At 37.7% G+C, this 25,861-nt stretch overlaps 1 protein-coding gene across 1 annotated transcript in view; it reads right to left on the bottom strand.

Moving 5' to 3' along the window:
* Window positions 1-666: 666 nt before the first annotated feature.
* Window positions 667-25,861, bottom strand: part of LOC108294092 (methionine-R-sulfoxide reductase B3, mitochondrial) — a 146,527-nt gene continuing 121,332 nt past the window's right edge. Inside the window, exons 5-6 of the mRNA XM_017515835.2 lie at window positions 12,924-13,021; window positions 667-4,220 (exon numbers count right to left, since the gene is read on the bottom strand). Coding sequence (XP_017371324.2) covers window positions 4,050-4,220; window positions 12,924-13,021 — 269 coding nt within the window. The 3' untranslated portion in view covers window positions 667-4,049. The remainder of the gene's footprint in view (window positions 4,221-12,923; window positions 13,022-25,861) is intronic.

The raw sequence follows: 25,861 nt of genomic DNA, 5'->3' as shown, positions 1-25,861 counted from the left end.
TCGCTGGCCTGTGAATTTTAAGATCCCAGGAATATGACTTAAAAAACTGGCTGAAGAACAAAAGTCTTCATCACTCCACTTCTGCCCCCTAAAGTAAATAAATCAACAAAACAACTCAACATTTCAACAACAAATAATACAATACCAAAACTCATCTGTAGAGATGGCTTTTAAACGTGAAATCATCTGTGAGCAATGGAAACCTCCTAATATACTGCCCTAGAGACCAACTTTCCATGGTAGTATAAGTTTCCTATCAATTTTTTTAACAGAGGCCAAGGCATCAGTGTGGTATCATTCCTGCATTTTTACCCACAGAGTTGTCATGGTGGAACTCCCAAGTCCATATTTTAAGCAAGAAACATACACAAGCTGCTAAAGATTTTGCTGAGGTGAGGTGAAGGTTGAGTAATTCTGGAAATATTTCCCTTTCCTCTAGTCTTTCAAATCCCTGGAGACCTCTCCCAGGGCCTGTGGTATGGAGAGTTGGACTTGACCCTACTGTGAGAGACCCAACTTCCGAAGACTGCATCAGATGAAAGGCTCTCTATACAGACTGCAGACTTGTCAGCTGGTTAAGGAGGCAGACAGAGCAGTCTACTACAAACTGCAGTCCATGTATCTGTGCTGAAAATAAGAGGAGTCTTTAGGAAGCAAAGAGGAAAATATTTTTATAAAGAAATTTTATTGCATAATTCTTGTATACAATAAACATTGGAAAAGGGTTTTTAATGAAAAGTCATATCTTTTTTCAAAAGTTTTGAACTGTCTGGAGAAAAATTACTACAAAGCTATCTAAGGCAAAAATAATATTTAACCTTCAAAACAAAAGATAATCCCCTTCACCATTTTTTTTTTTTTTTTTTTGGTTTTTTTTTTTAAAGCAAGACATTTTAAACACAATTAGCATGGAGAAGTTTTCAAATTGCTACATCATTTGCATTAAGAATTCAAATGCATCTAAGAAACACATGGGGCTGTTCTCTAATACAACAGATACTGCTGCTTTCTTTAGATCCATTCTGCTTGAATGTAGGTCTGTACTTTTTGCACACCAACAGAATCCTGCATCTTCTAACGGTACAGTAAGAGCTGGAGTGCAGAGAGGGAAAGTCCCATACACTTCCTATGTTAAATGGCATAACTCCCACAGATCACATACACCTCACCATATTGACTCACTTCATTGCACTCCATATCCTGCAAAAATAAATCTAGTGCTCGACAGCTGACATTATTGCTCACTGACGTTTTAGTAATATATTTCTTTCACATAAGAGAGAAATATACTGAAATTTGATACCACTTAAACCCAAAAGCAATCTGGAATTAAACCACATGCATACACCCCACTTTTTTTCAATGGATGTTGCATTTTTCTTAAAGTTGATCCTGGAAAATGTGGTAGAAGAAAAACTGGCTTTCCATGAAACAAAGACTAAGGATTAGAAAAAGAGGGGTTTTTTTGAGTGAAATGTTAAGTTCTATAATAAAAATGAAGGAAAAATGGCAATACAGTCTCTGTGGAGAGGGATCAGTACAGCCTCTCACTGACCCTCCTTGTCTGCCCCGACACTGTGGCCTGCATCCCAGGGACTCCTGAGGAGGCTATCCCACAGAGCTAGAGCAGCCGAGAGGTGCTGTGTGTGCCTCTGAAGGATGGGCGGCAGGCTATGGCAAAGCCCTGAGAGACCCATTTCTGTGGCCACCCCAACATAGAATCCTGGGGTCGTTGGGAAATATTGGAGCTTTTTCTGTGAGATTTGGAAAGACTTGTAGGATGGTCTGGATGTTGATGGCTGAGGTCTGGTCTTAAGTTTTATACCTCATTTCTAGAAGCCTATGAATTCCAGAGTGAACCCAGGGCCTGGGGTGAATGTCTTGGAGCTGAGAGGGTGTCTGGATGCTCAGATAGAAATCTCTTATGTGAACATCCAGATAAGAGTAGGGCTTATCTGGAATCACAACATTGCAGCGTACATGACTATGAAGAGGCCACCGGGATGTCGGGCTTCTTAGGGAGGTGCTTGTAGAGAGAGACATGGAGGAATGTGGACATGGCCACATTGACACTGTTTGTCACAGCTTTTCATTCTAATTTCTCGTTGTTTCTTCTTTTTCTTTTTCTTTTTTTTTTTTTTTGTCCTGGTGCTTACAAGGAAAGCTTTCAAAGATTTACAAAAATAATTTTTTTAAAAAAACTACAATTCAAGATTAGCATTCAAAGCTACAAACACAATGTACATTCGTCACACACCATACCTTCACACCTGGCTATGGCAATGTTGACTAATATCACCATTGTTTATACTTGTGAAAACTTTATTGTGCACAGTGACATTCATTCCACCAGACTCAATGTTATAAAGCAACTGAGCAGAGCTTCTCAAAGTAAAACTAGCTGTGTTGCTCCAAAGGGAAATTCTGGCTCTTGGCCCAACTATTTCCATACCAATCAGCTAAGTCAGCCTCCTCTCTGCTTCTTTCCATTTCAAATGCCTGGGCTTTGGCCTTGAGGCAATTAGAACCAGATCAGTTTAATTTTACAACACTGATCTCAATTATCTAGCAATACCGTGAATTTGCCCTGAGAGTATCAATACGTTTTACAAGTATTATGAGTCCCAGTTTATACATGAAGAAATAGGCACAGAGAGGCTAAATGGCTTGTCCCTTGTCACACAGAAGATTATGCTGAGTATGAAACTTGACCTTCTGTTTTAGCTTTCCATGTGAATCCCCATGTCTCTCCTGGAGCTCTGTGCACAAGGGCCCCCACTTGGATTCTGTTTGTTACTTGTAGTGTCCTGTCTGTTTTTCAGCCCAGCACTGAATTTTTCAGTACCCAAGACTTCATCCTTGGTCTTCTCTGCTCTCTGTCATTCCTGCTGCCTTGATGAAGTGCATTGTCCTCAATCTTTTATTTTACACAGTGGAATTTACCAAAATGCGCTTCCAGCTGCAGCTGCTTTTAGGTGTAGAAAGAAGGACTTATAAAAAGGCAATGGGCAGGTGTTCTTTTTTAATTTTAGAACAAGTGGGGCTCAATATTTTATAGTTGTCTTACATTCCAATACTATTTTCTTTTTCTTTTTTTTCTTTTTTGGACAGGATCTTGCTCTGTTGCCCAGGTTGGAGTGCAGTGGTGTGATCTCAGCTCACTACAGCCTCTGCCTCCCAGGTTCAAGTGATTTTCCTGCCTCAGCCTCTGGAGTAGCTGGGACTACAGGCATGCACCACCATGTCCAGCTAGTTTTTGCATTTTTAGTAGAGATGAGATTTTCTCATGTTGGCCAGGCTGGTCTTGAACTCCTGGCCTCAAGTGATCCACCCACCTCGGCCTCCCAAAGTGCTGGGATTACAGGTGTGAGCCACCGCGCCTGGCCTCCAATGCTTTCAATGGAAAATAAAATAAAATAAAGGCCTAACAGTGAGGTAATGTTTACTTCTCTGCCACAGCATTCAGTATACCCCCTCGGATCTGGCAACAATTTAACATAAGGAAAGACTTTAGACCTTCACACCCTTTTAGTGAGAAAAAAATGACCTTAGCTCAAACTTTCCACAAAGCTGAGCAGTGTTATTAAGACATCATTCCATCCTTATCTTAGGTGAGTCTGTGCAAAGGCCTCAAGGCCACATGTCTTGCAGGTCTCCATGCCCTGCACATCCCAGCTCTGGTCTCTGCATTGCAGAGATCTCTATTTTCACTTTTGAAGACACGAACTCTCTGTTTCTGAATCAAAGGAGGAAAAACTGCAAAAGAAGCCATGTGCTCAAAGAAAAGAATGCCAAAGGGTATAAGTGGCTTGTGAAGAAGTTTCACAAAGCTGTCTCCATTTTCTAAAGCTATAAACAGTTCTTGATCTAGTCAATAGCAAAATACATGGATGGCCAGGGCTTCTGTTTAAGCAAAAAAGAAAAAATATCAATAGCACAAAACTGCCCTTATAGTTTTTGAAAAAATATATCTATTTAAGATAAACAAGTTTGATTTTTTTAATAAGCTGTGCATTAAGTACACTTTGTTTCCATCACTCTCCATTACTCTAGAACTCCTCTTTGTCGGCCCGGGCGGGGCTGGCGACCCCACTGCCCCCCTCGGTGGCGGCACCACCACTATCCGCAGGTGTGAAAGATAAGGCAGCCGAATTTATGCAGTATCTTTTCCCAGTTGGACGAGGCCCATCATCAAAAATGTGCCCAAGGTGGGCACCACACTGAAAGAGAAGAACAAAATGTAAGTGAAAAGCATGCACAAAGCAGGCTTTGAGAGGAACTCACATTAAGCAGTTTAAATGGATGACCAGCCTGTAGAGAAATGAAGGAAACTATCGTGGATGATTTCTCATCTGCCTGTCAATAGCCACAAAGATGGTTTCTGGCAGGCTTTGTACCACATGCTGAGAATAAAAAACACTAGAATTGTGCATATCAGAAATCATTTAGGAGCCACTGTATTTTTTGATCTGTGAAGTCTCTCAGCCAGCTGAAAAATGACTGCCATAATTTTATGAATCAAGTTGACCCTTGATCTTCCCTTGTAAGAAACATGGCAGAATAAAATCTTTCCCCCTGGCATTACTTTTGGCTTTGGATGGGTGGGTTTCAGATATGCAGAAGTCCACTGAAAAGATACTATTTAACTGGCCATGACAGAGGTGATGTTTGCTTTCATGGGCAGTAAAACTTAACATCAGACAAGCATTGGATGTTCTTGGAACCCAGATAAGCAATGGCAAGGCTCAACAGATTTATGTCACAGTCACCAGGGCTGCAAATGTAGCAAAAGGAAACATCTCTAGTGTACACAATTGTTTTTTTCCTGGCTTCCAATAAGTGGAGAGTCATGCTTGCTTCTTTATCCAAATGAACTATAATATAAAGAAAAGGAATAAGCTGTTTAGCTAAAATCAATTTTACTGACTATTCAAAAGCTGGGGAAGAAGAGATCTAAGGTCTAGACAGAGGCAGAAGGAGCATCATTTTGATGTTTGAGAGAAATTCAGCTCCAAGAAAATCTATCCAAAAAAATGGCTCAGTGAATAGCTCTGCACTAAGTGCTTTGATGCTGGGTACAGCTTCGGGAGATGAAGGTACATCTCACACTCCGAATATCTCCTACCCTTTTCCAGCAGGGATGGGGTGAAGGAGATGGAGACACTGGTGCAGCATATTCACAAGCAGGCTGTGAAAATCCATCACTTATCGTGGAACAATAAAACCAAAGCCTGAGGTAAATGACTTCCATTCATTCACTTATTTATGGAGTGCCCGCTACGTGCTGGGCACTGTTAGAGACTCTGGAGTGCAGACAACAATCCCTGGCCTCATAGAACTTATATTCTAGTGGGAGAGACAGGGAGTACACACACAAAAAACAAGTGAACTATAAAGAATGAAAGGTAGAAAGCAATGCTAAGGAGGGGAAAAAAAAGGTGATATGAAATGTCAGATAGGGTGGTTGAGAGAGGGCTCCCTGGGGTGACTTTGGAATAAGGACCTGGAAGAAGTGAATCTCTAGGGGAGGGCATTTCAAGGAGACGGAAGAGTCAAGATTTAGGTAACCGTATGAGAGAAAAGGCATGTCAATGATTTGTTAATTCTCACTGTGCTGGTCTGGTGTATAAAACATAAGTTTCAAGTAAAGAGTATGAAGTGACAAGGGACTGGGGCTGAGATTCCAAATGGAGATGAAAAGAGAAAAATGAGGGAAAGTGCTCATTACAATGAAAAGCGCTAAAATCTTAGTTTCCCTGTTGAACATGCTAAGCTCAGTGCTCAAGCATTCCCTAGTTATTAATAAATAGCACAAATAGCAACTTTGACTGTATGGCACTTCCATGTTAAAAGTGCATTCTCATTTCACTGCCAGCATACTGTGTCAGTTTATTAAAGAGCTAAAAATGAACCCTGAACTGATTTGATCTATTGCCTAGAAAATACGAAACAGGCCTAAAAAACAAATCTTGTATTATTTTACCACATTTTATGCAGGTTTAGGTAATATCAAGGCTGACAGCTCAGATTGCTTTTCCTTTCTATAAACAATTGATGCCAAATTTTTAGGCATCCACAGCTAAGATGAACCAGTAAAAATACATATGCTTGCCCAATGGACACAGGAAAACCCCCATTTCTGCCTGTCAAAATAGTCAAAGTGCTGTCCAACAGGAACTAGTGCTCTCGGTGACCAGTGTGTGTGCACAATTATTGATCTCAGATGCAGCCCCAACACTTAGAGCATTTGGCATTTAAGAGATGAAGTTTTCATATACCTAAAAGCCTTGGGGGGTGTGTGTGTGTGTGTATGTGTGTGTCTAATGAGAGAATACAGCTAGTTGGGAAAAATAAATAATATTGCCTTTGCTAATAATCTCTTGAGCATCTTGAGAAAATAGTTCTATTTGTACCACACCAAAAATAAACTGTAGTAAGGATATATTTGAAGGTGTTTAAGTTATATGGTCTTAATTTCCCAAATCGTATTTTAAAAATCCAAATTACAGTAACTGAATCTGTTGAACTGGGTCTGTTTTCAACCTGTAGTTTCATTTGCTAATCTGGAACTAGTATTCTGGTTAAATAGAATGGAAAACACTGATTCTAGGTGTGTCCTTAATCCAAAGCAAAAGAAAAAGGAGAAGTGAGGAAGAGAAATTATAGTAAGAAAAAGACAATAAAAACCATTTGCTAACAGATATATGGGTTGAGGATGGGGGTAGAAAAATCCTCAGAAACTGAGTCCCCTGAAAATGATAGTTACGGCTTCATTATACTTGCCACAGAGTATTCTGGAAGAGTCGCAGCAGCGTTAGGTTACTGAGGGAGAAGCAGCATCTCAGAACATAGAAAGGAGTTTATCTGATCTGTGGCACCACACACATGCCCACCCCACTGTCAGCAAAGCCATTTGTCTGAGGGAAGCCTAACTTACACAGTGCCATTTGTGCCTCCTCCCAGGTAAACCTAGTCTCCCAGAAAGGAATGTTACCCGGCTTCTTTGAAAAGCACACAAGCCCCAATGGCTCCTCCCTGAGAGGTCGAGCATGGAGTCCATTCTTTGCAGCTTCTAGCCTTGGGAAAGCTGGGAGGATAAATGGAAGTTGTCAGTGATGCATTGTTTCTTTAACTGCCTGCAAGCTCTGCCTCCCAGGGCCCAGCAAACTGGCAATGTGTTGGGATCTCTCAGCACACCTGGTTGTAACTGAAACAAACTGGTTGCTCGATGAAGAAATCTCTGAGACCTGCTGTTAATGATTTATTTCAGGATGGAATCCTTAGTGTGAATTTTGAACATTGTTTTTAATGCTTATGTGTTTCTTTATTTCACAGGTAAATGTACCTGGATATTCTAGTCTTCATTCTGAAGAGCATTGTTCAAAAGAAAACAACTGAATTCTCACAAGAATCCTTTATCACCTAAGCCTCCTCTCAGAAAATCTGGCAGCTAAAGAATCTGCAGAGAACCAAGGAAAAGGATCCCCCTAAAGTAAGTATTTGAGCATCAAATTTAACATAATTCCTTAAAATCTAACTGCAGTTCTCAATTGTATGCCTAGAAACACAAACAGTGTACTCAACACAGTTACATTTTTCCGCACTGATGTATTTCCCACTGTCTTAGAGGGTTTCTTCTAGCTATTCCTAGGATGTTTAGGCTTTATTATTGTCATTTTCTCTTAAGTGTTTGATCTATGACATGAAGCACTTTCAAAGCAGGGCTTTTACACTTGGGCACATGGGGCAGGATGGAAAAGAGAAAACAGTTTTAAGAAGAAAAGCAATTTACTTTGCCAGTAGTATTCTGTTTTCTCCCACTGTTATTGAAGACACTTGTGTTTAAGTGGGGGCTTTTTTCCTCTGTGCTTGTGATATTAATCTTTTGCCAAGGAAATGACTGTGAAGTCACCAGTTTAGCATTATGATTTTACTGAAAGATCAAGAAAAAGAGATGGGCTGTGAGTCTGAAGCCCTATTGTAACACATGGGTATCTTTAATCATCAGCAATATATGAGTTGTCATCTGCAGAAGATTAATAAGGTTTGGAGGTTTTACCAAAAACTGCTTAACTTTTGACAAATGCTTTCTATTGGTGCATATTTACCTTTCTGTTGATTTGGCTGACTTAGAACAAATTAATAACGATCTTAAACTTAAGGGACTATACCATAGACTCAACAGTAATAGCAGCACTCATAAATAGACTCCAACGTGGGTAAATTCAAGAGATCTGATGGTTTCCTTAAAGATTATTACAAAAGTTAAGTGATTTATTAGACTCCCCTTTGCTCCAGATGTAGAATTTTGATCTGAAGAAGAAAGAATTCCCCAAGTATTCTAGAAGGAACTTACTTCACTGAACTACAGCTTAAACCATGGAAATCTTACCTCTTTGCACTGAATTTAAACTCCTGACAAAGCATTGCTTAATAGGCTGGGGTTGAAGGATTAGGGAGAGGCTGTCAAGTGATTATTCATAGTAGTCAGTGAAACTGGAATAGAAGCAATGTATTTTATCACTAACTTAAAATATAAGTTAAATTAAGGAAAATTCTTTAGAGCCGAAAATTGTTACAAAATGGCTGCTGCTGAAGGGAAAATATATGTGCCCACAAAGCGAGCAAACTAAAGATGAAGATTCTCTTTGGAAGAGAACTGAAATGTAATTTCTCAGCTCAGTAGGTGGAATAACAAAAGAGAACGAATACAATTGCAACAAAAATCAGCAAGTTTTCATAAGCAGCAATTGTAATGGAAACAGTGAAGAATCTCTCCCACCCCTGCTTATTTTCTGTGCTGTCAATGCAAAGACTAGGCAGTATGTTGTTTCCTATATAACAATTCTTTTAGAAGAACCTCACTGCAAGACTTCTAGAAAAGGTGGTGACAGGACTGAGCCAATCTTAACTCTCTCAGTAAAACTTTACTAAAAACATTATCTGAGAAGTCACTGAACACATGGACAAACCTCTTTACAATGTACTGTAAAGAGGCAGTAGGCTATTAGCTCCCAGTGAATCTACAATTCCTGCGCAAATATGAGGGCTAATTCACTGCATGCATAGTGTCATCCCCACTACAATTTTTTTAAAAAAGGATCCTAAGCACTAAAGTGAGAATTACGTAGGAACCAAAAGAACAAAGAAATACTGCCATATTGACAAACTGCTGAGCAGGTTGGGTCAATTTAGGTTTTGTCTGTGAAGGCTCTGTTCATTTTTAGAAGTTGGCAGTTAAAGGTTCTTCCTATTTCAATATTTCATCTTTATCAAAGAAAGAAATATGCCACATAACATATCCAACTGAAATTGTCTACAACATACTAAAAGCATCTAATAATTTTTTTATAACACAAACCATATTGATGCAATTTAGTCCAGAGAAAAGACAAGCCACGTAAATTCAAAATACAACAAGAATTTTAGAAAGAGAGTAAACCAGAGAAGTTTCCCACACTATCTCACCAGCAAAAAGAAAAAGAACATCTTCAAAAATGGGAGAAGTTTTGAGCAGGAGAAGCGACTACATGAACTGAAAAACTATAAGGTAAAAGAAGGTAAAAAGATAATGAAAAATAGTGCAAAATGAGAAACTAGGAAATAAAATACAAGTGGTTGCTCTAGTATGGGAACAATTAAATCTTTTATCAAGTCAAGGTGAAGAAAAGATGCCTGACAAAAAGGAAAAAAAAAAAAACTAAAGAAAATCGTAAAACAAAAGGAAAATAAATGTGCATTATTGTACATAAATAAAAGACAGAGAAACTGAAATGGAAGATACCCAGTCCACTTGAATTCGTTAAGCTGTTTTTTTGTGTTTAGGTGGCAGACATCCCCTGCTCCATCCACAAGGGCACGTGTCTGGCACACGTACCATTCTTTACATGCTGGAACCTCATTCTCTCCTACACGGAACTTACTTCACTATAAAGCATGTATTTTTATACGTACCTTAGTGGAACAAATTCCTCTCCCTCTTTTCTTTAAATTTAAGAGTTCTAGTTAAGAAAGGGTCAAACATTTTCGAAATATGAGAAGTGAGTGTGGTGAAAAAAGAAGCCAAAAGGGAGCAGGTCAGTGTTGGTTTGTCACACAACTGTTAGGAAAGAACAGGAACAGTCACCTCAGGCTTTAACCACGGGGCCAACAGCTATGCTTGGTTTGGTTTGACCAAGCATGCTTGGTTTAACATTCTTTTAGGAATGTTGCCTAATGTTGGCATTGTTTGTGGGTTTCATTTCTCTTTGGTCACTGGTCACTGTAAGGACATCTTCATAATGATCTTTCCTAGACTACTACTGATGTTAAGAAAGAAGTATATTCCAACAGTGAATTATAAGAATTAGTCACAAATCTATTAGAGAGTAGGGCCATAAGGAAAGTTAATATCGTATGCTTCATTTTTTCTGTACCTTTTAAATTTAGTTTTTATAAGATTCAATGTTTGAAAATAGGTTCTGAGTGAAAACAAGAAAAAACAATCATGTAACAGCATTTGTAGCTTAAAAAAGAAAATAAAAGAAGCAACTGCTAGTCTTAAAAGAGGCTAAGTACTGTGTACCTAATTTACAAATTAATGTGAGCCCTCCTACTTATAGTTTACCATTTTGTGAAATATTTTAGATTATTGGGCAGATAATCTCAATTTCTTTTAGTGACAGTTATAAAATCATCAATTAAATTTAATTGAATTTAAAACAAAATTGCAGGCTGGGCATAGTAGCTCACACGTGTAATCCCAGCACTTTGGGAGGCTGAGGCAGGTGGATCACTTGAGCTCTGGAGTTCGAGATCAGCCTAGGCAACATGGTGAAACTCTGTCTCTACCAAAAATACAAAAACTTATCTGGGTGTGGTGATGCATACCTGTGGTCCCAGCTACTGAGAAGGTTGAGGTCAGAGGATTGCTTTGGGGCTCAGGAGGTGGAGTTTGCAGTGAGCCAAGATCGTGCCACCGCACTCCAGCCTGGGCAACAGAGTAAGACCCCACCTCAGAAAACAAACAAACAAAACCCCCCCAAAATTAAATTGCATTAAGCCAACTGCTGGGAGATCACGGGATTTTTAAATTTTAATGACTCTTTTCAATCTGTCTATCTATGTGGCACCATAAAGAGCTCTGGAGAGTGCCTTAATTCAAGTCTCAGCTCTGCCACTTAAATCCATATAAACTGACCCAAGTTTACTTGCTCTCTTTGTGCCTCCATTTCAACTGTAAAATAACAGAGAAAAAAAGAACCTACCTCTGAAGGTTATTGTGAGCATTAACCAGAGAAGCTTTTAAAAATGCTGCTGCCCATACTAAACCCATCCAATTACATTAGACCCTCTGGGGGTGAAACCCAGCACCAGAAAGTTCTATTATCACCATCAGAGACTCCATTCTGAGAAACAAGAGTGAGCTGAAAATGTGATTCAGATAAAATATGAAGTCTAATTTTCAAGACAGAGAGTAGTCCTCACACTTGGAGGATAGGTAACTTGCCAGTCTTTTTTTTTTTTTCTTTTTTTAATAAAAACAAAAATTCATCAGATGGTTAGGTTAAAACCAATCTCCCTCCCAACTTGGTAGTAAATATTCCATCTACTCCCTAGAAATCTTGTGCCTGGTGGAGGGGGTTAAAGAAAAATGGATAAAGGGCAGGTAAAGAATGCTGAGGGAGGCCCATATGGCAATCACTTTGCTATTACCGCTGCCTGATTATGCCCTGTACTGCTGATATGTCCAATAGATTCCTCAACAAAATACCTTGTGGTGTCAATAACTTTCAATGCCACAATGTTGCAGACTTAACATTTCACTTATTTAAAACAGATTGGAAGAACAAGACTGCCTTCAGTAGAATATGGAGCTGCTCTTATTCCATGTAGAAGGAGATTCTATGTCTCTGTGTTTAAGCACAAAATACCCACAAGTTCAAGTCTCTCAATTGTGGGTGTCGAATTAACTAGTTTTGCCTCCTCCTCAACACATGTTCACTTGCTTCATTAGAGCCAGCATTAATTTGATTAGAGCAGAACGGACGGAACTAATTAGAAAATCCTTGGAAATGAGGATGTCTTTACATTAGGAGAAGCAGAAAAGGAATTACCTTATCTCATATAGCTGACCTACCACTGAACTTTCACTTCCCACATCCTCTCTTCAACCAGCTTTTTCACACCCACCTAAGAAAAGCCATTTCTGAGGTCTTCCTTTAATACGTTTGGATCACTGCCATTAGAGGCATTCTGACTGAAGTGGGTACACAGAACTGTAAGGTGAGGGAGATTATCAAAACGTCAGGTTATACAAAGCCACATAATGAAATCTTCATATGCCCCAAGAACAGCACACTCTTCACTTTACTGAGCCAGTTGAAGATGATTTTGTTCCTACCAATGATTTTGTTTAATAGTGGTGAAGCCAATAACTGACTTTATTTATTTATTTATTTATGAGACAAGGCCTTGTTCTCTTGCTCAGGCTGGAGTATAATGGCATGATCATAGCTTACTGCAGCTTCAACCTACTGGGCTCCAGTGATCCTCCTGGCTCAGCCCCCTGAGTAGCTGGAAGTGCAGGCATATGCCATCATGCCCTGCTAAGTTTTAAAATATTTTCTGTAGAGACGAGGTCTTGTTATGTTGCCCAGACTGGTCTTGAACTCCTGGCCTCAAGTGATCCTCCCACCACGGCCCTCTCGAAGTGTTGGGATTACAGGCGTGAGATATCACACTGGCCCTGACATTCCACTAGACTTGCTAAACACCTGAACATAGGCACCCTCAAACTTCATATAGACTTCATCATGCTTGTCTGTCCTTCTTGTGACCAGCCACTTGGCCTTATTTGCTATATCTAGCACCACCAGGAGTCCTGAAAGTGTTTGCAGTGCAGAGGAAGCAGCGTATTATGTTTCCAGAGAGGATGAACTCACCTGAGAGCAGCTTGTTTCCACCCTGTGCATCCCGTAGGAAAAGTCATCTGTGAATGTGATTGCCTCAGAACTGATCACATCGTGGAATGAAGGCCAACCTGGAGAACAGCAGGCACAGGAATCAAAGCAGAGAGAAGAGATATATAGCCTTGGGTTAGAATGCATTTTAAAGAAATACTAAGCAAATAATTAAAATTCTTAGTGTTTGTTTAACTTTTCAACCTGAAAAAGAAAGGTAAAAAGCTGAAGGAAAATATATTTTACGAGAGTACAATTATTTTTTAACCCTTCCTCACATTCAGATTACAGTTCCATTGGGGTTTGGTGCTTCATGAGACATTCTTAGACCATCCAATAGTTTTCTAGAGCATCCTTGAACTTAGACAGCTTTCTCTCACCACTCTTTCTTTTGTCTTCAGAGTCACTGGGCATGGCCCTGAAGCACTATCTTCCATTATGATGTTTTCTAAAACACAATCAATTGGTCTGGCTGTTAACTTTTCAACCATTCCATGCCTCCTTAGAAAGCAAGTTTTTTCAGTACTTAGTTTGGACAGTTAAAATATTAAAAAAAAAAAAAAAAAAGACTATCCTGTTGTCACCTGTTTTTTTCATCTAATTTCCTGGAACAAGGGCTATCTGGAAATCATAGCATCTATCTATTTTCATGGGCAAGAAGCTTGCTCACTTCATAGGAGAGACTCATAGAGCATCACTCCTCAGACATCTCTAGGTAGCACCTCTTCTCACAGAGCATCTTTTTCCAATTTTTATTGATTCTAGTGATTTTAAAACTATATGCACACTTTAAGAAACTTGATGGTGGTCAGGCGCGGTGGCTCACGCCTATAATCCCAGCACTTTGGGAGGCCGAGACGGGTGGATCACGAGGTTAAGAGATCGAGACCATCCTGGTCAACATGGTGAAACCCCGTCTCTACTAAAAAACAAAAATTAGCTGGGCACGGTGGCACACGTCTGTAGTCCCAGCTACTCGGAAGGCTGAGGCAGGAGAATTGCTTGAACCCAGGAGACGGAGGTTGCGGTGAGCCGAGATCACGCCATTGCACTCCAGCCTGGGTAACAAGAGTGAAACTCCATCTCAAAAAAAAAAAGAAACTTGATGGTAAGTGGATCATAAGACTGTACAAATGTTTTCAGTGTATGGTCAGGTTTTATGTTCAGTACTTATGGGCATGTTTTTATGTTTCCCCAAAATATGTCTGGAGTTACTGAGCTGAAACTTGAACCCCTAAAATGATGAAAGAGGGGTGATGTTGCTGAATTGCTGGTGCAATTTTTTTTCTTTTTCACAAGCCAAATTTACTTCTGCAGAAAGGAAGAAGCCCTTTAAGAACTTAGTACTTTGTGTTAATACACCTATTGAAAAAAACAGAATGCAAACTTCAACAATATGATTTTCAGTTTCAAACAAAACATATTAGGCCAAATCCCCCAAGTTCCTTCGTCCCTTACAATGCAAGAGTATAGTATTCATAGTCAGTGCTGGATTTAACACCAAGAGTTTTAACACTTTCTAATTCCTTGATTTGAGCTCAAAATTGCGACAAAGCATCAGGAAAACCTGAACCTTCCAGGCTATAACATTTCACAAAAATAGTTATGCTGAGACATACTAGCATTCTTAAGAAAATGAATTTCTTCCCATTTTCTAAATTCTAAAGGGAATTTGAATATATTCTAGGCTATAATATTTGGTTTACAATGGTTACTTGACACATTTAGGGGTTCTTCTTTGTTAATGACAGAAGTGCCAATTGCTAGTGAAAATAGGTTTAACGGTGATATTTGAGGACATTGAAAAATAAAGTCATTTATCTATGAAAAGAAAGAAAGCATTCCATATTTTCCTTTTTAACCCTCAAGGGCATAACTCATTAAATTGCAATTTAAGGCAACTAATATTATGGGAGGGATATGTTTGATTCAGTAGTAAACAGGTTTAGGAGTTTCATTGTTGTGTTAAATTTACCATAAAGCTACCTTACCCCAGCACCACATAGTTCTAATCCTAGAATTCAAAATAGGTATAGAGAAATATATATATATATATATATTTTTCCTTTATGCTACATTGCATCTTATATTTATTTATCTTATTCTAGGAATCACCCTGGATTTAAATTTATTTTCATGCTTTCCTCCCTTACTAAGTAGCGAGCACCTTGAAGGCAGAGTCTAAACTCATTGATCTGAATATTCTCATTGCCTAACACAGTGTCTAGTACAAAGGCACAACTCAAATGTTTCTTAAACTTATTTCCAGTTAGCAGTAAATAAGCAAATGAGATAAATAATCACAGAACATCAGAGAGTTCTGCAAGAAAGAAAAAGAATAAAATTATACTCCTTACAGACTAACTCAGGAAATATCAGTGCTAGTTTCTCACTGCAGTATCCAACTTGGCTCAATCATTGTAATTAAGCTTCTTTATGTAGGGGAGAGGTATACTCTTGCATATTTAGGAGAGGAGAAACATGAAGTTCATGTAGTTCGCTCATTTTACAGGGTTTTAGGGTTGGGAGGGAGCAGAAGGATAAGTTACCTGCCAAGGTTACACAGGCAGCAAGTAGCAGAGCCTAAACTAGGATATGAATATTCTGACTTTAGGACTCTCCTTATGTTCCACTTTCTTCCTCAATTTTTTCTTCCTGAATTAGATATGCACAGAATTTTCCAGAAAACTATGTTCAAGAATAGAGCAGGATGACGGAGGGTGAAACAGAGTGGAGGTCTCAAAAGATTTCAGTGTTTCTGGGAAACTGTTGATGCTTGAATAGTTTGTTGTTTACCATGGCAGTATTTAAACATTAGAAGAGACACTCAAAAAATAAAAATAAAGAAAGACATTTCAAAGCTCCCCAAAACTCACATGTCCCTTTGCCCTTTAGAAGAAATGGCAGATTTCAAAATGGAATATTCAGTATGTCAACCCAAATCTTGATTAGTGGAGATGGACAGGAGAAACCATGCTGGAGACTGTGCTTCCTATGATGAAACACATTTCAAAAGAGAATCATGGCCAACTGGGCCAATAGGGTTAACAAAGGAGAATGCTGAGTTGCTTTGCTAAGCTTTCTCAGAAAAAGTGACATTCTATAGAAAGAGTACATCAGAAAGGTAAGTACTTAATGACAATCAAACCAAGAAGGACTTTCCCCCAGTAATAAACTGTATTATGGCAGAGAAGCCACAGTGATGACAGCACTTTGAAAGCGAAATTCCCTCATCATGTGAAACTATTTAAAGAAGGAGCTCTTCACTGCTGTAAAAATCCTCAAAGGAAACCTTGCCCCCACTCCTAATAATAATGAAAGTGCTTCAAAGGGTGATAGGCAAAGACTGAAGCAATCTGCATCTTGTTGAGAAAATTATCTTGAGCAAAAGGGTGGGGGAAGGGGAGTGTGTTTATGTCAGTTTTGACATTAAAGAAAGATCATCCATCCTCCTTTCTCTAGGATTTTTCTTTTGGTCTTCTAACAAAACATTACTTGTTTTGGATGCATTCCATGCCCTTTTTAAAAGAAAAGTCATGTGAAAACCTGTATAAACACGGCCGGTTCACCCCACCCCCAACATATCCTTTTGTTTCTATTTGATGAGATTGGATTAGGCCTATTATCATTTCATTTCAAAGAATATAAACTGTACTTTTTAGATACTAGCCTATTATTACTAAGGATGCCTTATTTTCAATAAGTAGGTTCACCCATCAAATAATTCCCATCTCTGGATAGCAAATAAATATATGTACAACTGAAGTAGGCAAGTTGAAATATGGCAGTTCTGCTTAAATTTTATTCACCCATCAGGTCAAATTAATCTGCAGATATAATGTCATACTTCTCATTTCATGTCAAGCAACTCCAGGATATGCTCATTTTCATCTCAAATATAAGAGCAAGTGATCCAGATGAGTAGTCGTAGCTCCTTTGGTGCTTGCCATATCATCTACACTAGAATGGATTGTTTTTTTAGATTGCAATATAAATAATTATTCCCCCTCCAACCCATAATGGAGCTTAATAAATCTGTTCCAAGTCTACTTGAACCCGTAACTGAATAATGGCATAGCTCTCCACAAGTAGTATTCTGTTGACAAATTCTAAATGTTTCATGCCAACTGCCTGAAAAGAAAAACTTTCCAAGCTCTCTATCCCAATCAATTCCACCTTTAAAAAAAATCTGTGAAACAAGTTGTTAAAATTAGCAACAAAGTGTAACCAAGCTGAAGTCAATTCTATCTGAACCACGTCTAAAAAATGTGGCCCTCGTTGTCCTATTCTTAATTTAACAAGAATTGCTATACATCTTTCACTTCCCCTAATCCTTCCCCACCCTAGAATAAAACTTAGAAGCCTTGGTAGTCAGTAACATGACCCATCAGTAGCACCTAGCAGAAACTACTCACGAATGAGAACTTATTGAATTGAAAGGTAATCACACATGTTTTGTTATTTTCAAATGTAAAGTAAGTTTGAACACAATGAATCCCACTGGGTTTGGGTGATGGTTTAATAACAATGATACATATTTTAGCACAGTTTTGGTGAGACAAGCTGGAGGAACAGGTCCTTATTTTTGTATTAGTCCTCAGCTCTCTAATTCCTGGGCCGTATTTCAAAATTTGTAGTATTTTGATTATTTGTAGCTGGAATCTGTTAACCTCACTGGCTACAATTTACCTTACTACCTAACTCAAGATAAATAATCCAATTCCTTATGTAGTCCCTCTGCTAACAAGAATTGTTTGAAGCTTAGAGCCCCGACTCTTGCCAAATTATTTAATACTGACTTGATCTGATGCTTCAAGTATAACTTCTATCTCATTTAAAAACATAATTCTTTATTCCCCTTCAAAGACCCATTTGGTTGCAACATATTCTTCCAAAAACTTAAGTAGTAATCAACCAAATATGTTCATGTGGTAGAAAATCAAATAAAATGGCTCATAATGAGACATTCCGTGTCAATTTCCCCATACCCACAAGCAATCACAATCAATAGATTTTCTGTTTAATTCTTTAAAAATATGCTTATGCTGCTATCTCTTATTTCATTTTTAACCTGTGCTGTCCAATACAGTGGCTACAAGTCAAGTCACTGTTTAAATTTGAATTAATTAAAATTAAATTAAATTATAGTTCCTCAGTCACACTAGCCACATTTCAAGTTCTCAACAGTTATAAGTATCTAATGGTGACCATATTAGACAGCAAAGGTGTACATATAGAACATTTCCACCAAGATTTCCAGAGACATAGAACATTTTCATCATTGAATAGTGCTGTTTTAGACATTATGAATTGATTTCTTCTTATGAAAGATTAATATTTAGTATTCATGCCTACATAATCTCCCCTCCCTTCCCCTTTCCAATTTTTTGATACTTAGGTTATTTTTAACTTCTTTAAAACCTCATTGGATAATGTCTGACTCTTGAACAAAATGTAAGTAAAAATTAAAACAGAGTTTGTTTCATTTACGACTGTACTGGCAACAAACTAAAAGAGGGTCTGCTACATAAAAGTTGTTCCTAAAAAATTATCTCATAAATGAACAATTGAATGAATGAATATCTGTAGATTAAGATAATACCATTCAGCTACCCATGCTGTAAGGCGCCCTTAGAACCCTCATTTTCCCTCCACCTATCCTTTCCCCGATTCCAATGACCAACCATAATTAAGTCTTTGGTGCTTTTCTATAGATTCTAAGAATTAAAAACTAATAAACGTTATTCATATTATTCTGCCAAATCGTTACTGCAACAGGTAATCCTAGGAGACCAAAAATCAAATTGATTTTCCATCTTTTACCCAGCAACACTTGTTAAAAGGCATGCCACACTTCTTTTTTTGTCTGAATTTTGACTTTGTTGCACAACTGTACAAACTTCTTCTGTATACAAAATTTTATTTTTTAAGTTTTTAATTACAAACATTTCAAGCATATGCAAAGGTATACAAATAACAGACTAGGTATCCATGATTTAACAGATGTTCACTGCCTAGGTTTCACAGGTATTACCTTGTTTTCTGTATTGTCTTCAGGTTTCTTTCTCCCCCTAACAATTACGGTGGATCTGCTGCTAACCTTGTTCCCTACTCTTAGGACTCCTGGTACTCCAAAGACAATTGCTTACCTACCATTCCCACACTTGTTTTGATTCATCTTCTAAATTTGTCTGTATTCAGAAGCAATATATACTGTTCTAAATGTTTAGAATTTTATATAAATGGCATTGCATTGTAGGTATTTTTTGGCAACTTATTTTTTCACATTGTTGGTCTCTGGTTTTCTTGGTAACAGCATCATCTTACTCTATAAAAGAAATATCTTTTCAAATATTTCTTAGAATATTAACTAGAGAGTTGTTTCATTTTAGTTTTTTTATGATTCTCTAAAATATCTCTGCTCCCTCTGGGGCAATTGCGCTTTTTATCTTGGTTTTTAAATTTCAAGTTCTTGGTTGCCTTCATATATCTTTGATGATCTTTGATCAACAGTTCCTATTTAAACATGGAGGCCAAGGTCAGTTATCCTACACATCTGATGGAGGCTTTCTCTGCTATTAGATGTGGTATGGGTTTGTATCCTTAGCAGGCCTTCCCTCTCAATATAAAAGCTGCCTGGGAACTCCAGGACTGTTGTCATCAGTTGCTGATGGACAGTCTCGTCCTAGAGTTCCCTGAATACCTCAGTGGGAAATGGTTTACTCTGGGATATCAGTGCCTCAAGAGCAGCCCCAATTATCCCAGACAGGCTGTTTAATAACTTAAGAGAGCAGTCTTCCAGGCTTGTTTTCTTGTGGGTAACTGATGATCTGTCATTCTAAATATGAAGATGAGGAAAATGTAAAACTGGTCTAGTTGTTCTTTAGACTTTCAGTTAAGCACCTTGTTGTCAGGCTGCCATTTTGCTCTTGCCAATTCTGAGTTCTTTCTGAGCCTTTTTGTAATCTGCTGGACATCTGCAAAAACTCTTGTACATATTTTGGGCTGCAGGTTTCTTTAATTGGTCATACCCATTAAATGCATTTCCACCCATTTTTTTTTCCTGGAAAAACTTTAAGCTTCCTTTTCTATTCAAGGCTCCCTACCCCACTCCAATTCTCTTTGCAATGGATTTTTTTCTTCTTTTACTCCTCCTCTTCTTTTTTTACTCTCATTTAAAGAGGTCTCTTGAGAGAGAGGGGAAACAAACATGTATGCTCAGTTTATCATCTTGAATAGAAGGCAAGAATTCTTTTTAATAAATTGCAGACTTTAGTCTCTTGATCTAACATTTCATTTGAAAAAGCAACAGATTTGAGGCATCATAATTTTTCTACTAACTACAATTACATTTAAAAAATCTTAATAAAAATAGCAAAATCTGTGTAAGTTTTAGCAGCTTAAACTGGCTCAGATTTAACTCTGTAGCTAAAAGCTCATTATGGGTTAGCTGTATAGGATTAATATAAACTTTTATGACATCTGCAATGGCATCTGAGTTAGAATTGGCAGGTTAGAATGGTCTCTTCATCGTCTAGTTCAGTGGAAAGGAACTTCTTAGACCAGCTTTCAAGTTTATATTTGCTTGGTATTGTTTGAGAATTTATTGTGTTTCTGCCCTCCTGCCATTGCAAATATAAGGACATGTCGCCCTATATGCTGATGACATGATTTCATTACTTCAGGCAAATAACAGTTTGAAGAAGCAAACTAGTTCAGTCCAGACAAAGAGTGTAAGAGTAAATGTGACAGAAAGAAAATCACTGGTTTTGGCAAACATTCTCCAGTGCTTCATTCAGCTTTATTAAGAGGTACCTGAAATAAAAATGATAGTTAAAATATTTATCTTGGCTAGATGCAGGGGCTCACACCTGTAATCCCAGCACTTGGGGAGGCTGAGATGGGTAGATCACCTGTGGAAAGGAGTTCGAGACCAGCCTGGCCAAGATGGTGAAAACATAAAATACAAAAATTAGCTGGGCATGGTGGCACATCTCTGTAGTCCCAGCTACTTGGGAGGCTGAGGTGGGAGAATTGCTTGAAACTGGGAGGCAGGTTAGCGGTGAGCCAAGATTATGTCACTGCACTCCAGCCTCGGAAACAGAGTGAAACGCTGTCTCAAAAAATATATATGTATATATATATTTCTTATTATATATATTTTATTATATATGTAATATATAGGGAATTTAGAATATGCATAAAATTAGCATAAACCCATAGACTCTAAAATTCATGCAGATAAAAATGTAAATAAAATTTAAAATTTAAATGCAATGTACTTTTCAAAAATTAACTTTATTCTGGCTACCAGTTGCATTGCTTTCTCATCTAGCTGTCCAGCAACCCAGTAGTTGTAAATGGTGGTGGCACTAACTGCCAGGGGCATTTTGGATAAAATGATGATTGGGGTCCACCTGAAGGCTTTTAAGCAGCCTAGTAACATGATCAAATTTGTATTTTAGAAAAATGGTTCTGAAAGCAGGCTGAAGGGATTCGAGATAAGAGGGAACATGGAAGTGCATATATCAGAAGACTGTATTCTGGAACAGAAATAATAAAACTCTAATGGGACTGGAAAGCAGGAAAGTTTATAGTGCAATGAACAGAGCAGAAATCACTGATTTGGGTGACTGTGGTACATTTGGGACAGTGAAGACGGGCAGGATCACATTATTACTGGGTTTCCAGATTATGTGACTAACTGAATCATGCTAGATATACATTTTTACAGAGAAAACAACAAAATTGGTATCTAATGGATGTAGGAGACAAAGGAATATGTGGGATCAGAAACAAGACCCAAGCTCAAGATGCAGATAGGAAAGTCATCCGAACATAAAAGACAGTAATGTCCTGGGTAAGGATATGTAGGAGGGGTGAATATGGAGGGAGAGGAGAACCAGACAGGTATATAAATGTTGAGCAAAAGAATAAAAGTCAGTGGGATGGAGGAAAAGAAAAGAAAGCACTTCAAGAAATAGGAAGAGGACAAGGGAATCAGGACAGAGTCTGAAAAAAAGAGAAAATTGCTTAAGGATAGACCACAGACAGCAGTTACATAATTTACAGATGGGACAAGTTAAGTAAGGGCTGAGAGGACATTGCAGATTTCAACAATTAATATTAGATTGGAAAGCACAGTAAAGAAGAGACAGGGAACAGAGACTGCTCTTTAACAGTCTGCAAGGAAGGAAGGTAAAATAGGTTGATGGCTACAGGAAGAACACAATGAGGTTTATTTTAAGATATTTGGAATCAAGGTCCCCATCGCTCATCACATCTTTCTGTTTTCTGAAGTGTTTAAAATGTCACAATATTATTTTCCTAATGAAATTTCTGCAATAAAATTAGTGATATAAAAATATTTAGACATGTTTTAAAAAAACTTAAAGCATTACTCAAATGCTCCTAGGGATACTGAACAGAAGCCATATTTGAAGAAAGACTACAAGAATCTTTTTATTTTTATTTTATTTTTAATTTGTTTGTTGTTGTTCCCAATATCTTGTAGTCTACCAAACTGAGAGTCATGGCTGTAATGCTTTAAATGACCACGGTAATCTGTTTTGCTTTCTGACACAAAGTAGGTGCTCAATCAATATGGCTGGAGAAATTAACCCAGAGCTTTAATCCTAGGTCAGATTCGCATGTCAAACATGTTTGTCGCACCCAGTAGTAGTTTTTTAAAGCAATGTATCATGGTTTGCAATTATTTATTTATATGGGGGATTTCTGATTAATGTTTGCTTCTTTCACTAAGTACTGTGAGCCCATGATTACTTTAAACTACTACAATGTCAATACCAAGCTCATGGAAATATTTCTTAAATGAATTATAACGAAAATATCATTACATATTTCATTATTTACATTATATTTACAAGATTTGACTTAATTAAAAGATAATAATTTCCCACTTAGAATAGTCAAAATTATAGAGACAGAAAGTAGAATGATAGTTGCCAGGGAATGGTGGGAAGATGGAAAGGAGCATTATTATTTATGGGTTCAGATTTCCATTTTACAGGATGAAAAGAGTTATGAAGTTGGATGATGGTGATGGTTGCATATCAATGTGAATGTGTTTCATACCACTGAACTATACACTTAAAAATAGCTACTATGCTAATTTTCTTATGTGTATTTCACCAAAATAAAAAATTAGAGAAAAGAAATGATGACGACTGTCTATAAGCCAGGACAGAGAACCCTCCCCAGTAGTTGAATCAGTGAGTGCCGTGATCTTGGACTTCCTAGCCTCCAGAACTCAGAGAAATAAATTTATTTTGTTTAAGCACACTCACACAAAAAGATAATCACTTAGCCTGAATATGACTATCACTAGGCCAACTGAAAAAAAAAAATTTTAAATAGGCAAAGAATTTCTACTGTTTTACTTTAGACATTTTTTTTAACAAACATCAAATTTATCATGTTTACGTTTCCTGCCTATCAAAAGTAGTGCATTTCTTCAAAAATTAATTAATAATTTCAGATGTACAAACAGTGTAGCCTTATCACCCATAATCATTTCAGGCATTTGAATCTATTTAAGGACAATATGACTAGGAATGTCAAGAACATCGAGGTGTCCTTTGAGCAGTGTGAACATCTGGTATCTATTCTCTTTGGAGATTAATAATGTAGCTGTACTGCAGCAAGCCTTAATAATTCCTTTGAGCCCTGCACAACATTTTTGAATGGTTTCAAACACACAGGATCTCTAATTGGTATGGATTTCATCCACAGTTTTCTTGCAATCTCCAAATGTCTCAGCAAATCCTAAGCAGGAATTGACAGGGGCCAGCTTCCCTATCTCCCTTTGTGAAGGCAACTATTAATAATATTTTTCCAGGTTCAATAAAATTACTGAACTCAAACCATTTCAACCAAAAAACTGGAGAGGGAGACTTTATTTTCCCTGGCCTGAACACTGTCTCTTGCTACTTTAAATCACGGTTAATGTTTTTAAAAATATATCTTACACAGAAGTCAGTTGTAGACCTTTAGCATCAAAGGACCTGAGCCACATCACATGGAACAGCCTGACCTTTAGCCATAATTTCTAAGTGCCATTAAAAAATGTCTCTCAAAATGGTTTTAAATTTAGTGTTGACCTAGTAACCTTGATCCAAAAACATTCAACTTTAGATGATTATTTTATTTTGCTTCCAAAAGCTCTTCAGTCCAGTGAGGCATCCATTAAGAAGCCTCACAAGGAGTTTGAAGTTTGCTTAGAATTTATTAGCTACATCAGACAGGAAGATGGTGATGTGGGTTGCTTGCTGAGCAAAGATTATTTACTGTGCTTAACTGACCTTAAAAATACCAAGTGAGATATGGGATGGGGAAATTCAAAGAAATATAGATTCTACTCTCAGCAACATGCAATTCAGACTAAAAATAAAATAATGTACCATTCAACTGCAGTCCTGAATTAGGGCTATTCACTTCAAAGCATTATTTGGGACTCTAATACAAACTATTACTCACATTTCTTGGTTGGATACTTATCAAAAATTTCAGAGTAATTCCTCTCATAAGTATATATACCTGATGAAAATGTAAGATTACTTCTAAGGGGCAGTTAAGTCTCAACATTCTTTCACTTATCTAAATTTTCTCCTGACAGTTTTCTCTAACTGAAACCTCTCCAACTTCTGAATGGGGTTTAGATCTTTATTCCATTACACATATTTTAAGTACTACAATCTGAAATAAAATATTTCCTTGTTTTTATAAAACTTCTATGATTATTCATGAGTCTACATCACCTTTTTGTGATATGTCAAAATTTAGTCCACCTACTAAATTTTAAATTCTGAAAACCATTCTTGAAAAGATAGTTTGAAACAGAACATATTGCTCATAAAAGGTATTAAGAACATATATTGTAGGGAAAAATAATTACTTAGAATTGTTTACATGAAAAATGATGTTTTACCTTTGTGGCAGGCAGACACATGGCAAAATTGAAGCAATTTATCAAATATTAAACATTCCCTAATATATTACATTTTTAAAATAGATTACTTCAAAAAGGCATGAAGGAGCCTATATCGAACCAAAGCATACTCTATTGCTACCCCTTCTTTTTAAGACCCTTTAGGGAAATCTTTGCCAGCCCCCAATGCTCTACTTTGTCACATGTATATCACTTTCTAATATACCATAACTGTTTATTATGCTTTTTGTCTCCTGGCTTTATTTTCCCTGCTAGAATGTAAGCTCCAGGAAGGGAAAGATAATTGTTTTGTTCCCAATGTATTCCAAACTCCTCAAATATATTTTGGTTGAATGGATTTTCTATATGCACTCCTGTTATCCTGGAAATCTGGAATTTAAAGACAACACTAGCTTTGGTTTTAAAATACACAGATACAAGTCTTTATAACAGAAGTAGTTATAGAGTCTCCAGGTAACTTATCAATATTTATTGAAAATTTTGGCACCTGATGACAGTCTTCTCTAAGTCCCAAACAACTGCCTACATTCTAGGAAACTTCAATGAAAGTAACCCACTTATCACTCCTAATATTGACATCTCTAGGAGTACTTCAGAGAACTAAAACTAAATCCATGGCTCATGCCTGTAAACCCAGCACTTTGGGAAGCCAAGGTGGATGGATCACCTGAGGTCGGGAGTTTGAGACCAACCTGACCAACATGGAGAAACCCTGTCTCTACTAAAAATACAAAATAAGCCGGGAGTGGTGGTGCATGCCTGTAATCCCAGCTACTCAAGAGGCTGAGGCAGGAGAGTTGCTTCAAGTCGGGAGGTGGAGGTTGAGATGAGCTGAGATCCCACCATTGCACTCCAGCTTGGGCAACAAGAGTGAAACTCCGTCACAAACGAACAAAGTCCACAGAGCCAGGGCTCTGCATCAAGACCCGTAGGTACGAGGGGCCCTTGTAAT

Source organism: Cebus imitator, unplaced genomic scaffold (assembly GCF_001604975.1).
Source record: "Cebus imitator isolate Cc_AM_T3 unplaced genomic scaffold, Cebus_imitator-1.0 Scaffold562, whole genome shotgun sequence".
Lineage (NCBI taxonomy): Eukaryota > Metazoa > Chordata > Mammalia > Primates > Cebidae > Cebus > Cebus imitator.
The sequence above is the reverse complement of the archived record's forward strand: the minus strand, read 5'-3'. Positions and strand labels throughout refer to the sequence as shown.